At 46.1% G+C, this 15567-nt stretch overlaps 1 protein-coding gene across 3 annotated transcripts in view; it reads left to right on the plus strand.

Moving 5' to 3' along the window:
* COL17A1 (collagen type XVII alpha 1 chain) overlaps positions 1-15567 on the plus strand; it is an 81762-nt gene that overhangs the window by 36079 nt on the left and 30116 nt on the right. For all 3 annotated transcript variants that reach the window (XM_019725069.2, XM_074339092.1, XM_019725070.2), the window contains 10 exons: positions 1784-1846; positions 3773-3817; positions 4839-4934; positions 6389-6520; positions 9040-9087; positions 10040-10075; positions 11213-11260; positions 12614-12757; positions 14057-14215; positions 14813-14884. In XM_019725069.2, the coding sequence (XP_019580628.2) occupies positions 1795-1846; positions 3773-3817; positions 4839-4934; positions 6389-6520; positions 9040-9087; positions 10040-10075; positions 11213-11260; positions 12614-12757; positions 14057-14215; positions 14813-14884 (832 nt within the window). In that variant the 5' untranslated portion in view covers positions 1784-1794. The remainder of the gene's footprint in view (positions 1-1783; positions 1847-3772; positions 3818-4838; positions 4935-6388; positions 6521-9039; positions 9088-10039; positions 10076-11212; positions 11261-12613; positions 12758-14056; positions 14216-14812; positions 14885-15567) is intronic.

The following is a 15567-nucleotide window of genomic DNA, read 5'->3' on the forward strand; positions in this document are numbered from 1 at the left end:
CAAAATGACCAATTTAGAAAAGAAAAAAAAAAAGGTGGAGAGGGGCTTCAGAGGTACCAAAGGCAATTAATGCTTAAACAAAGAATTTCAAAGAGGATGTCCAGTTGCATGTATGTTTGCATGACATAAGTCATACAGGTTGTTTCTGGAATACACACAGTTACAGGCCAGGTTTGGTCTTCCAATGAGGCTGGACTCCATTGTTAAGCTGTTTATGGAGCCCCTCCTCTTGGCTCTGGGACACAGATCTACGAAAAGACCTTCTGTGGCTTCTCAGATGCAGCTAGGAGTTTTTCCGTGATGCCTCATTCCTGGCCTAGAATTGCATTTAAGAAACTCCGACTAACACGAAGTTGGCACTTAAGACCAGGCCCTGAAGCTAACTGTGCCGATCTTGTTTAATTCCATGGGGTAATGGACCAGCTGGTCTCACGTGGTCTTGGTTTTCAGTGGGAAAGTTACTCAAGGCCACTTATGATTTTCATGGGCCCTGGGCACTTTTGCCTTCGGAACCCCTTCCTCCATTTAAAAGCAGAAAAACAACCAAAAAAGAAACTTTTAAAAATTTTATTTAGTTTATAACTGCATTGGAAGAATATAACCCGGATTGGATTGTGTCCATTTTTCCTACTGATTTTAAAAAGGAATTAAGACACTTTGTGGGCCCCTAAAAGTATGATGGGATTAAGTACTAAAGTCATCAGGCAGGCAAAAAAGCTTGAAAGGAGAGATCTTCAAGCAACGGGGGCATCCTGGGCAGAAGTAGCTTCTCACAGAATTCTAGAATCCAATTTGAACTTCATCCAAAAAATAAACTGGGAGGAAGGGAAGGTTCGGGAGTGGGGGGAAGAGAACCACAGGGAAAGCCAGATTTCAAGTCCTTCCAGAACCCGAGACTGGGACCTATAGCACAAAGAGCCCAGTTGGGATGGGGGTCCTTGCTGTGTTCTTCTGTGTGATTAGGCCTAAACCACCAACCCCAGCACGTCCCTTGATGTGTGAGCCTTGCCTCCTTCCATCCACACTCCAGCACACAGTGGACAAGGTCTCAGTGATTTGCCTTTCCAGAAGCAGAGTGAAGGGAGAACATAGCTAACATGTACAAATATGTATTATCCTACATATTTCAATAGATTTTACATATTTTCTTCATATATTTTTTCTATTAATATCTGCAAGGAAGCATACTAGGGCTGGTTTGTTATCAAGAGCAAGTTTCATACTGGGAAAAGTGTAAAGTTCTGTACAAGTATGACCATTGTAATGATTTTAATCCTGATTTCAGTCCATCAAACATCACTCTCACACCCAAACTCTAAATAATGAAGCACAAATGTCTTATATTCATGGAGCTCCACACAGAACACTGAACATTATCGGATACATCAAAATGAGTTAGCTGAAAGCACTAAGTGCTTTGACAGATATCCTTCAGCTGTTTGTGACTTTGGCAAACAATGGAGGTTTTCTAGTCAAAGGTGAGGACACCACATCCGTGTAAGCCCTTTAATGCCCAGCAGGTGATGGCCTGCTTAATTAGATCCTGAAAAATGAGATCCCAGTACAAGGAATAGAATACAAAGCGGAACTATTAAATTACTCTCTGTTATAACTGATAAAAGAAGTGAGAATGACGCATGTAAAAAAGTATGCACATGAAAGAATTATGCTTTGAATTCTAGGAATCAGATTTAAGGTTCTCAGATTGAATAGTAGGGACGTATACTTAGGAAAAGTGATGGTTAGAAGAATGGCCCTTCATGGTTTCTGGCTTTTTCCACAGGTGGCTATGGTATGGATGTAACCAAGAAAAACAAACGAGATGGCACAGAAGTCACTGAAAGATGTAAGAGCATGATATATATGTCATCATCAGAGTAATAAAAAATTAGAGTAAATAATTCATTCCTAATTTCACCACAAGTACTGTATAATTTTTTCTTTTTATTTAGGTTTTTTTTTCTTTTGTTTGCCTTTTTCATTTTGAAGGTATTCCTAAACAGACTTTATTACTTCCTATGAAATGCCTTTTGTGGATTTTTATTTTAACATTCTTGGAATCAAAATGTGGTCTGCTATTTTTTTTAAAAGATGAAAACTGCCATTTTGATGTATAGTTTTTATAACCAGCATTTTTAATGGTTGCACAATATTCTGTTGAATGAATTTGCCATAGTGTATTTAACCATTTCCTTATTTACGGATACAAGGCAACAGAAATCCAAAAGAATAATATCCACGTTATTGAAGAGACAAAGTTGGAATAAGACTAGTGTCACAGTTGTAATCTACACTGAAAATTGAAAACAGACACATTTCTTTTGTGAAGCTGTCCAATGATAACTTTGAAGACATTTAAACTGTCCCCTTAGCAGCTCTAACTCTTTCATTTATCCTGTGACTATCATATATCTCCAATTAAAAAAAGAAAAATTTTGGCTCGACAGACTTGAAACTTTAGGTTAAGAAATAATTTATTTTTATGCGTCAAAGAATCCCAAAGGTCTATACATTGAGAGGTTTAGTGAAAGCTCAGGACCATTATTCAAATCAAGCTGCCATTTTAGTCTGGAAAACCATTTCCTTTTATGTATGGAATGCTGTTTCTGTTACATTCATAACCTCATGTTCCTGCGAGGACAGCCAAACTCGTTAGGAAAATGCAGTGTGAAGAGGGAAGGGGTTGGGGGGGGGGAGTCAGACTGGTGTGGGGTGGAGCATTTGTGAGCAGCACAGTTTGAGAGTGGCTCGAAATGATCCTGCGCCATTTTCTTCCATCCTTTTCTCCTTTCACCCCCCACCCTGTAACCACATGCACACCACACATACACATGCCCCGGGGCGTGCACAGGCTTGTGTGCACGCACAGAGGAAAAGCATTTAAAGACCAGCGACCTCAGCTGGGTAGGTGCTCCTTTATGTCCAACACAGAGGGAGGTAGTGGTGATGGTCATGGTCAGAGTACAGAACCGGCCCCACTGTGGTTCTGGGGAATCTACCCACTTCCTCATGCTTCTGCAGGGGGGAGGGTGACTCAGGAGGGCAAGAGGTCTTTCTTCTAACTGGTATTTTTAAAAGCACCAGAAACTTTTTTGACCTCCATAGACTCACCATCACTTGGAGTCTAGAGAAACTCAATTTCAGGAGGCAATGGGACTGGTTCTTCAAGTTTGTCTTTGATGTTCCTCTATCCCTGATTTCACCACGCACCAAATGTGACTTACCAACTCCTCTTCCTTCCTACACCTCCTCACTCTCATGGATGACCCTGAAGATTTTAGAATGAATTAGGATGTTCTTGAGACACCCCAAAATTCATTTTTAAAAGTACAAGGTTATTATCCACTCCACAGCAAAATTAAGCCAGGATGATGCCCTGCCCCAGCTGGACTGGGTGACCATTTGGAAGGGGCAGTGCAAAGAAAGTGTCACTTGAGGGCCTGGTCCTCCTTCAATGGCAAATCCAGGCCTGACTGGATCTAATTTTTAAATGAGTAACATTGATACCAGGACAACTCATTTTTCAAATCAGGTAGCTACTTACTTTTGGCTCCAAAGGGATATAAACTTATTTTCCAAGTACATTAAGCCCCATTGTTACTGCACATATTTTCATGGATAGTGGAGCAAATCACATACCTTAAAGTATAAGTATACAAAAATCTCTGTTGAGATTTAATGTGCTGAGCCTATGACAGATATTAGGCCTTGCCAAAATACAGGGATTTTAGTGCATTATGTAAGAGCTCATCTTTTCTTTGTCTTTTTCTAGTTATCACCGAAACCGTAACTACAAGACTTACATCCTTACCGCCAAGTAAGTGACTATCTCAAGCGCTTTCTTCTCAGAAAGTCACGTATGAAGGGCTCTATTTGTAACCTTTCCCAGGGGCACTCACGCTCCAGCTGAGCAAATCCAAAATATCTGAAATCTTTTTCTTCTTATAGTTGTATTGACATTAATTTATATACCATTAAAATCTATCAGTTTGAAATGTACAATTCAATGGTTGGTAGTATATTTGCAGAGTTGTGCAGCTGTTGCAATAATCTAATTTTAGAACATTTTCATCACATCAATAAAAAAACCTCATGGCCATTGGCAGTCACTCCCCATTCTCTTTCCCCTTTCCCCTGCCCCTGAAAACCACAAGTCTTTCTGTCTCTATAGATTTGCCTGATCTGGACACTCAAATATCAAAAATCTTACCGAACCTGGACATGGGGTGGGAGCAGGGAACTGCCAGTCAGGCTTTTGTTTGAGTCCACTCTTCTCTGGTGGTCCTTATGTTTAGTGGGTTCTGTAATGGAGATCTGAGCCCTCAAGTTACCTCTGCACCTCCCAGAAAGCCTGGCATACCGAGGGGCAGGAAGGTGGAAATCCCACCCATCAGCACTCAAGGTTGGAGCATACTGGGCTACCAGGCAGGACACCAGTAACACAGAGCTGTCACTCGTCCCTCCAACACTTCTAGGGGCAGCCATGCACTGACCAGGCATTTGAAAAAAGCAAGCCGTTCAACATACCCGTTGGCCTCAAGGAGCTTTTCATCACTCACTAACTTTTCTAATACTTAAATTTTCCTAATAAGTAACTTGCTATGTTCCACCCAGAAGACATTTCTTTGAAATCAAGTGGAATATTTGCTCTTGACATTTATATTAGAAACAAACAAAACGAGAGCATGGCAGCCTGCACTGTGCAGTATAGATGGCAAAAGGACCCCAAACCAAGAGTGTCATGGTTGAGAAGCCAGGAAAGGTTTCCAAAGGGGCAAGGAATAAGGGACCCTCTGGACTGGCTCCACCCCTAAATTGTCACCTGCTTGTTTCTGCAGAAGGGGGGACCAGCAATGGCTATGCTAAAACAGGTGGAGGGAGCCGGCTGGAGAAACAGAGCCTGACGCATGGTAGCAGTGGCTACATAAACTCAAGTAAGTGCCTGCTAGTGGCGGGGGCGGGGGAATGGGCAAGAGCTGAAAGACAGGAAGAGAGAGTCCTGCAAGGAGAGGAACAGAACTGTCTGTCATCCATTCCAAATGCCCCAAAGAGCTATATAAACAATACGCAACCCAACATGGGTGAGACTTTCAAATTATCTGCATTTGATGCCTGCTTAAAATGGGATCAATTTTTATTAAGTCCCCTATATAAATAACAATAATTAATTCAGGAGGCTTTGTCAGGAGGTGGCTGCTTTCCACTGAATCACTCTCTGTAAGCCGTCTCTATTTGAGAAGGGCGTGCACATCTGGGGGTTTACAATTTGAATTAGCAACAAAAGAAACTTAATGATTGGGTCACTGTGCTAAGGGAATCTGATTTGTGAGAATTTCCATTGGGCAAGCATCCAACACAGGTCCGTTTTTCCCCATGAAACCCTCTTTCATGGTAGCATTCAAACTGAAACAAAACAAGACAAGGGGGAAAAAAACACACATATAACCCATGAAGCCATTTAAAAAATCTTGGAGTGACTAAAAAGAAGATCCAAGACAGGCAACGGCCAGGTTAACCAAGGGAAGAGCCTGCCCTTATCTGTTGAGAAATCTTCCACGTCAGATTTTGTTCTAGTCTCTCCAGCAGCGATCTATCATTTAAATAAGGCCAGGTCTTTGAGAAAAATCCGGCTGAACTCCCTCCATTTCCATGCACTGTAGCCATGTGCTTCTAGGACCTCCCTGCCTTCCAGTGGTCAGCTTGGGAAGGAAGGTGTCATGCAAGAGACCCTGCTCACTGCACCATTTGTCATGCAGGATGGCCTGCGGGGTCTCTGGTCCCGCTCCCCTCATAAGAACACAGGATGTGGCTAGGCCAAAAAGGAACACCCACAGAGCCATAAGTAGGGGAGTCATATCACTATAGTCTCACTGGTGGTTGGGTTGGAGACACAGGAGGCAGGAGCCACAGAATCCGCAATCCACACTCCTCCACACTCCGCCCTGCCAACTGCAACCCGCGCTTGCTAGCTCAGCCACCATCTTCTTGCTAGCCTCCATTTGCTTCTAGCGTAGCCACAGCCGTTATATTAGTGGCCAATGGCTCGCTGGTTACAGCTGACAGCCAACTAGCCACAGCTGATGGCCATCTGATCACAGTTGATGGTCATTTACTACCTGAGCCAGCACCTTTCCACGTGAGGCCGAGAACCTGGAAACTGCACTCCTGGCTCTGTCCCCACAGAAGGGCAGGAGCAAATCCAAAATATCTGAAATCTGCAGCGGACCTTTCAGTGCTGACGCCATTTGGCCCCTCCATGTGCCCTCTTTTACTGTTAGCAGCCTTAGTTAATATAACTTAGTGGGACTTAGTTAATGGACTTAGTTAATATACTTGGATGTCAATCTGCTGAACTGCTATGAACTTAAGATGCTTTCCCCGCTTGCAGGTGGAAGCGCTCGAGGCAATGCCTCCACCTCCAGTTATCGGAGGGCTCATTCACCTGCCTCCACTCTGCCCAACTCACCAGGCTCAACTTTTGAAAGGAAAACTCACATCACCCGCCATGGAACATATGAAGGTATCAGTCCCACAGACTTTGAAAGAGAACCGCTCTCTTCCCCAAGTAACTTCACTCGTCCTTTGAAGATTGACATATTGGCACCTGTATTCACCTGTGTCTGCCCCCTCACCCTTCTCTCCACTCTTCCTTCATTTCTTTTATGGACTCATGTTACTTGGCAATGTTGTTGATCAACTGGTGTTTTTTTCAAATATCTGCCATGTGTTTAGCACCATGCAGAATGCCCTGATGGATGCTGAAATGAATCAGACATGGATCTTGTCTTCAACGAGCCTATAGTCTAATAGACAAGTTAAGATAACAGATAAAAACGATAATGCAAAGTAGAACAGGATCATCATTTCCAGCTGAGTCTCCAGGGCAGAGTCTAGGGGGAGGTAGCATCTGAGCTGGGCCTTCGTGACGTGTAAGATTTTGCTACCCGGAAGTGGAGAGATGGGGTGCTCCAGGCTGCGGGAGCAGCAGCCCAGCAAAGACAGGCCGGAGTGTCAGGGCTTAAGTAGCAAGCAGCAGAGGTGCTCATGTAAAGAAGGCCTGCAGGACTTAGATCCAGTACTAGGCTAAGATGTTTGGACTTTATTCTGCATACAGTGAGAAGCCACAGAGATTTTTGAGCAAAAGAGTAGATCATATTTGGGACCCAGGACTAGCACTCCGGAAACTACATGTAGGGAGAATAGGGAGGGAAGTGAATGAACATGGTGATAAGTGAGGCCATGCTCAATAGTCCATGGGAGGGAAAACGTGGCCGGGACTAGGGGGTAGCAGTGGGAGTTGCTGCAGGTGAGAGGGATTACAGAGATAGAATTGACAGGTTTGACAACTGATTAAATGTTGGGAGAAAGACAGTGTCAAAAATTCAGAAATAGCAGAAGTTTAAAACCAAGGAATCACTGAAGTAGTAATTAGTAAAAGTATTGTGCACACACCAAAAAGACAGTTTGCAGTCTCAGAGCACGCAGACTAAACACCAATGAGCCCCTGGGCATATTGTTTCAAAGCAGCTTGTGTAGTGAGGAGGCAGTGACTATTTATTCTTCACAATAATTGGTTATACTATTGGAATTGTCTTCAGTGATAGGGAATCTGTCGGTAGATGCCTCATCTTACCTTGGGAAACAGTTTAAGTTTTGCTTGTTATTTTCAGAGGCATAAGCAAGAAGTGAGCAAGAGGCATAACCAGGTTAAATTAGTCTTGCAAAATATGCTAAATTAAGCTTTGCTTAATGATTAAACCGGTTTTGTCCGCTCAGGGAATTTTCAAGGCTGGTTTCATTTATTTTTTAACAGGAGAAAAAGGAGTCAGCGATTCTGCTGAGATTTCGGACACAGGTGGTTGGGTTCGTGGTTGTGCCAACAATTGCAGCAGGGAGCCCAGGTGGAGGCCCCCATGGGAATGACTTCAGTTATTAGGTCCTGAAATAGAGCTGCTGGCACCGCTGTCGGATGGGGTACCAAGGAGGCAGTGGGACTCCCAGGACTTGAGCTCAGGGGAGAAGTCAGGGCAAGACACCCTTTTGGAATCATTCACCAAGAAATGTTAGTAGAAGGAGGAAAACTGAAGGAGTCTGATGAAGAAGACAGTATAAAAATCAGAAGGGAGCAAAGAGAGAAAGTTGGGGAAGAGGAGAAAAGGAGCTAGAGGACACGGAGAGGAAGAGCAGGGGGCCCGGGAGCAGGCGGCATCATTGAAGTCAGCCGGAGAAAGTGCTCAGGGTCAAGAAGAAGGAGGCGGGGTGAGACATTTGGATTCTGCTTCTAAGGTTCCTAGAGTTCCTGGTGACCTGCAGAAGCAGTTTTAGTGGAAAACAGACCAGCCAGGCAGCAAATGGGCCTAATGCTGAATGGAGAGGGTACTGATGATGGAGAAGCATTACTAAGGGACGGGTAGCCCAGTAAATAATTTAAGACCCAGAGCTGTCAGGGGGCCTGGGGAAGCCCCAAATTCAGGCGAGAAGGATGCTGTCCCTACAGTGCCTCTGATGTTACGTCTTCATGTTACCAGGGTGCATACTGAGGACGACCCCACAAGGTCAGGGACACCCTGGTGCTGATGAGCACGTTTACTTGGCCAGGAATGGGTCACCTGCACCAGCACTGGTAGAGGGCAAATGCAGTCAAGGAAGGGAAAACAAAAAAGAAAATGCAAACCTCCTGTCTTCCTTTGTTCAAATGCTGCCCCACTGAAGTAGATCAGGGCAGAACAAAGTGCCACAAGCACATCCACCAGGCACCCAGCAGGGTGACATTAGGAGCCTGCTGAAGAGCACCTGCCAACCTGCGGAACACACAGCTGTGAGGTTCAGAAAGGAGGGGCCATTGGGGCTGAAGTGACCTTTGGCACAGGCAGAGCTCAAAGATATTGCGGGTTCAGTTCCAGACCACTGCAATAAAGGGAGTCAATCTTTTTGCTGGTCGAGGGTCTTGCCTTCACTTTGTGCCTTCACTTTGTAAAAAACCTCAATACCTGAGAGGCGCAGGGTATGCCTGTACTAAGCGTTTTATTCTCTTTCCAGGGAGCTCCAGTGGCAACTCTTCTCCGGAATACCCTCGGAAGGAATTTGGTATGTCCTGTCCTTATTTTCTGAAAAAAATGGTCAGATGAGGCACTGAGGCACTGGGGAAATGCCTGGGGTCAGGGGGAGGGAACATCATGAGTTAAATGGATTCTTCTAAAGGAGTTTAACCTCTGCTGACCTTTTTTCTCTTGCTTTTTATCCTGAAACATCTTAAGGGGACTGTCAACCACATTAACGTGCTATCATAGCCTTGGCTCATGATGCTAGTGAAATGGCAAGCTATTCCTACAAGGCTCAGGCTTGGAAAGACAAGCCCTAAGACCAAGCAACAATTGTAGGATTCTGCTTTCCACAGGATGCACAGAGCCCTCCCGGCAAAGAGAGGCCAGGGTTAGAATGCACAAATGCCAAGCATCCCAGAACCCCCACCACAGCAGGCTTCAGAGGGGCACGTTTTATGCCAACTGAAACCCTAGGCTGTATCCTCACTTGGCTTAAGTCTTTGGTCCGTGTTCTTGGATTCTCACTGTGCATATGAATTTATGGTATGATCCTTGATTGTACAGTACTTATGATTTATTTGCTTACAGTGGGAAAACGAAAACCATCTCTAACAAAAACTGAAGGGAAGATCTGGCAGTCTTTTCATACATATGATCAGTGTGTAGTCAGCCAGTCCAAATGGGTCATGCTCCCAAATGGGTTACCTTAGCTGACTTAACACTCTAAGTGTGAGCTAAGAACGTGCATTTAGCTAACTTACATAACACCCTAAATGCACTGGGACCTTGCGAAACTTTCTCTGCCTTTTGGCTCTATGGTCATCATTTATTAAAGCATCCAGTATCCGTAAGTACTCCTGTCTAGAAAAAAACACTGTGAAAACAACCTCCTCCCCCCACCCAAATAGATCTACGTCCATGTCAAAAATATTTATCATGCCACTTCTTATATATATATATATATATGCCTAAGATGACTTTTCTTTCTTTCTCAGCATCTTCTTCAACCAGAGGACGGAGCCAAACACGGGGTGAGCTCTATCGCTGGGGTACTTTCTGAGCATCTAACATGTGTCCAGCTTTGAGGCAGGAAATGGGAGGAGCACAGAAGAATGAATAAGGCATGGTTCTGCCTTCAAGGAGCTGTCAGCATCCTGGGAATCTTTTGCTGGCTCTGCCAGGATGGGAAGGGTAGATTTTGACAGTGGTCTAACAAGCATGCGGAGGCAGGGATGAATACCCGTGGTAACGGCCTGGGGGGTCATTGGTCCTGCTGTGGTTACCTGAAGATGCTGGCGTTACATCTTGTTTCACATCTAGTCTCCTGGTTGACTTGAACAAGATGTGCTAGCATTGCCTTTATGCATCAAAACCTGAGCGATAGCCCTTTTTCAGATCATCCCAGGGGACGAGGACTCGTGAGTTTTGCGCTCTGCACAGCTGCCCACGGATAAGGCTATGGAGGGAAATGTCCTGGGGGAGCTGCTCTTTCTTTTTCTTTTTTTTTTTTTTTTTTTAGCAGGGAAACTCAAGACTGAAGGGGGGGAGGAGCTGCTCTTGATGAGTCTGGTGAGGGTGGCAAGGAGCAGGAGTCTGTGCCACGCACGTGGCAGGGCCGTGGCAGGCTCCGGGAGTTCTCGATGACCAGCCTAGACTTCCTACGGGCCTTATTACACCAGTAACTTGAAAGCTAGGAAATACCAATCACTCACGACATCAGGCTAATAGTTGAAAGATACCAGTTCTCCACCTGAAATAACTAATAATGTGAAACTACCCACTTTCTGCCCTTTCCATTTCTGAAGAGGCCAAAATGGCTACAGGTTTTAGAATTCGCTTGCTAATGCCTGAGAGACCCTGGGGGCTAGAAAGAAGCTTGATTCTGGGAAATGTGTGATTGGAAAGGGGTTGGTCATTAATGACTGTGATGGAGCCACCCTGCTCAGCCTGGGGTTTCTGGCAGAAAGGTGTGCAGTGGGCAGGTTGAGGTGTGGCAGAGGACATCTCTTTTTAAGCAGCACTCGGCCTGAGTACGCCTAGGTTTCCTGTTTCTGGGACATGGACATCTCAGAGCAGCACAACGATTTCTCCACTGCTCACAGCTCAAGGTCAGGCACTGTGGCCCAGGCTCCTTCATTCACAGACTTCTCCCTCTCTTCCCTGCACAGAGAGCGAAATCCGAGTTCGACTGCAGAGTGCGTCCCCATCTACCCGATGTAAGTGGTCACCGTGTTGCTGAAAAGAAAGGATCCAGGACCCCAGGGCCGTGTGTGTGTGCAGTCACTCAGTCATTAAATGTCTCTAAGGGCCTTCTGTGGAAGGGACCCTGGGCTAGGTGCTGAGGGTAAAGAGCTGAGTAAGGCACGGTCCCTGATGCTTCATGCTTCACAGACTAATGGGGAGACAGTCAACAACCAACCATGACAGCTCAGGTAGCAAAGGGAACACGGGTCCTGAGAAGCCTTCTGGGTTAGTGTCACTTGAAGGGAGACCAAAGGGTGGGTCAGTTTGGCTCCATGGGATGAGCTGGCACAGACATTTGAGGGACACATGATGAGACATTGAAGGAAGGCTCAGTGGGGCTGAAGGAAAAGGAACAGGAGGGGACTTAATGAGATAGTTAGGATTAGAGTAGGTCAGAAATAGAGTGTGAGTTTCAACCTGATCTCAAATGTCAGGGATTCACCAGTCTCTGCCCACTGACTATGTTAGATTCCCGTTGTACTTGTTAGAGGTTATTTGACATTTTGAAATGAGCCCAACTGTTAGGGTGGGATCTGAATGCAAAGTGTAGGAGGAGAAAGAGCTGGATGGGCCGCTCAGGAATCAGAGACCAGGACTTGTCCAAAGAGCTCAGTACCTGGGGCCGTGGGGTCTGACTCCAGGCCTGCTACTGTCTCACGTGAGCCCTACCACGCTAAGGGGCGCCGAGATCTCAGGAGAGGGGGTGTTGGGCAGTCCTCCAGCCCGTACTGTCTGCAAATCTGGTTGTCTCCTCTTATGCACTGGCCTTGCTCCACTAGATCACCTCGCTGCAAATGATATCAGTCAGACAGATTTGAAATTCACTCCCATGAAAGCAGCATAATGGTTAGGTGTTATGGGCCACAAATTCCTTGTGACATGCCCAAACTTATAAAGTCAGGGACCTGACACCTGAGGTGTCCTGTGCAGGGGTGGAAATCACTGTTGATCCATGTGTTTCAAGGGGTCTGGTTCTCTAAGTGCTCCAGGTGTAAATTTCCCTCAATCTAGGATGAGAGTGTCTTCCAGCCACAAAATCATCCCTGTGGTATCTGATGAGGTATAATTAGGAAGTATCTACTGACAACTTTGACCTCCTTGTAGAGGCACTATATTTACAAGGACATTAATACTACAAAGGGCCAGGTTGGTAAATGCTATAAATTGGCAAAATGCAAAAATTTATAAGGCTAACCAAAACGATCCCAGTGTGGGAAGAAGACGGCATCCTCCCTAGTCTTCAGTGCCATCAATGTAATTCCCACTGCACTTAGACTCAGGAAAGCATCCTGAGCCCAATGGAAAGTGTGGGGATTCTTTCACAGGGACGGAGTTGGATGATGTTAAACGTTTGCTCAAGGGCAGCCGATCAGCCAGCGTGAGCCCCACTCGGAATTCCTCCAACACACTGCCCATCCCTAAGAAAGGCACTGTGGAGACCAAAAAGGTGACAGCGAGCTCCCACTCAGGTAAGGCCTACAGCCCCAGGCTGCCACAGAGGGACGGGAACAAGGTGGCAGATTTGTCCTGGCCCAGGAATTCAGCCATAGCCTGGCAGGCCCGTCAGGCTGGGGCAAAGCACTAAGCATTTGGCCTTTGTGCTGCCTGCAAATGTGGGCTGTGCCTTTCTTACTCCTGCCTAGTCAACCACCTCATGTACACATTGTAGTTGAACTCTAGATCCGAGAGATTCTCCCCCAGGAGATTCTGGCCATCTGAGAATGTGTTGGCCAGCGTCCCCAAATGAATATTGGGGAAAGGCATAGTGTTTTCATTCATTCATTCCGTGAATGTTTATTATATGCCTCCTCTATGCCAAGCACCAGACACTAAGGAAAAAGCGATGAACAAGGCAGACACAGCCACTGCCCTTGCGGAGGTGAGGGCCTCTGGGGGAAGTAAAACAGATAACCCAAGAGATCGTAATCAGGTTGCATGTGTGTTGTTCAACACTCATCACATGCCTACCAAGTACAAGGTAGATTCTGTGGGAGGCAGAAAGAGGAATGAAAAGGTCCTTGAAGGTAGATGAGGAAAGAAGCCAGTTCTGCTAGGATGTGAAGCTTTTCTGTCATTTGCTACTGGGAAAACAAAACCTTTGAGATTGTGGCCTTCCTTTTGTTTTTGAATACAAAACCTCAGAGACTTTATGACCTGTGTGGCTAGCTCCCTCTTGTATAAGGAGTAGGCAGAATTGGCCTCAGATGTGAAAAAACACCAAAACTCCCTCTTGGGTGCAAAGTGTCCCTTGGGTCTAGGTGGTGTGTAGGAATGTTTAAGCAAAGAAGGGTGCCATCCATCGGTGTGGCCTCATAAGTGAGAGCTGCCTACCTGTGCTTGCTGCGTGCCTGGACTCCTGCCAGGATTTGCTGTGGGGCATTGTTCACTGCTCCCTGGCACCTTTGAAGGTGGAGTCAGCAACAGATGGAGCGAACATTGGTGGAGACAGCACACCAGGGGGTGGAGGGGACGTAAAAGGAGAAATGTGCAGACCCCAGAGCAAAACTATTCTACTTCAAATTTCACCAAGAGCCAGGAAGAATATCTAATCCAAGAGATCAAGTTTGCACCAGCTCCAAGATTTCAGACAGAAATGGGGTGACAAACGACCCTCGTTTGTTCCAGACGGAGGGAGTTCCTGGGAGGGGGACCTTCAGGGCTAAACCAGGAAAGTCCCAGCCAACTGAGCCAACTGAGTCGCCCCAGCATAGAGTGCTGATTTGTCCTTCACTGGTGTGTGTGTGTGTGTGTGTGTGTGTTCGTTCCAGTGTCCGGCACCTATGACACAACTATCCTGGATGCCAACCTTCCCTCCCAAATGTGGTCCTCCACCTTGCCAGCGGGGTCCTCCATGGGAACCTATCAAAACAACATGACAACCCAGAGCTCATCCCTCCTCAACGCCAACACCTATTCTGCAGGATCAGGTACGTGAAGCGTAGTGCATGTCTCCTCCTCACATTACCTGGAGCTGAATGACCTCCCTGGCGTTTGCCACCCCCAAGGCTTCCTAGAGGGGCTTTCTGTGGCCAAACACCCGAAGGTTTTGCCACTGGAACTTCAGTTCAATCTCTAAGGTGTTTCTTTTGGTGGGTCCCCCATAGAAAGGACTACACAGTATATCAGAAAAAAAGGTAATGGGGAAGAACTTGAAAACGTATGCAAGGAACCTACTTTCACTCCATGTGGATTTACTGTGTGACCTTTAATCACACAGTAAAGTTTAACTTCGCTGGGTTTCAAGTGCCTTTTCTGTACAGTGGTCACTAACAAGTGGGGCTTTGGCCGGAGCCAACGTCCACTCGAGGCCTGACCAACCTACGACCACTCCTTGGCTATGATCTAAGGCACACCAGAGACTAATGTATGGTTCTCTGCTGCAAGGCTAGAGCCTAAGATTTTCTTAAAAACAGAAATTTAAACAAAATATAAAAATGCAAGCCTCGTGTGTCTTCCGGAGCGTCCGTGGTACCCCTTGTTCTGGGCCAGGGGTCCCTCTCACCAGCCTTCCTCCTCCCCTGCAGTCTTTGGAGTTCCAAACAACATGGCGTCCTGCTCCCCCACTCTGTACCCCGGGATCAGCACCTCCTCCTCAGGTCAGTGGTCTCCAGCTTCACTCACCTTTTCCAGGTGGTTTGCTTTAAAAAAGGGGGTAGGAGGATGCTCCCTCCTGGTGAGGAAAATAGAATGGTTTCTAGAGAAGGCGTTCTTTGTTCCTGGGAGTCTGAGGACATTCCTGCATGCACAGCAATGAGGAGCAGCGGCCCAGGGGAGGCACAGAGCCTGCCCTCAATCAGAGACAGCTCTGTCCCCAGGAGAGAGGACTCTGTGCTAGGCCCTTTCTTTTCTCTGAGAGACGGAGAAATGGAAGTGAAGAAGCTAAGTGAGACATGGCCTAGGACATTTCAGGTGAAAAGCATTGTTAGTGAGAAGGCTCTTACTTCAGACCTTTCTCTAAATACAGTAGTTCATTGGGGGCTCACATTTACTCACTCTATTCCTATATATGTTGCCTCTGTGTAAGCAAGTTACCAGCTACATCGTTTTTTAAAGGAATCGGCTTTCTCCCTGCCATGTCATGACTAACACACGTAATGATGTGGGCCTTCCTTATTTACTTGGCTGGCATATCTGCAAGTGCGAATGTGGCGTTCTGATTTTCAGCATCCCACCAAACCCAGGAGACACCTACTTCATGCTTCATTTCTTCTGCCTTTGTTCTGCTCTGCGAATAGATCTTGTAGATCCACGATCTTGTACCCTAAACACTAGATAGGAT

The sequence above is a fragment of the Rhinolophus sinicus genome, linkage group LG07 (assembly GCF_036562045.2).
Source record: "Rhinolophus sinicus isolate RSC01 linkage group LG07, ASM3656204v1, whole genome shotgun sequence".
In the NCBI taxonomy this organism is placed as follows: Eukaryota; Metazoa; Chordata; class Mammalia; order Chiroptera; family Rhinolophidae; genus Rhinolophus; species Rhinolophus sinicus.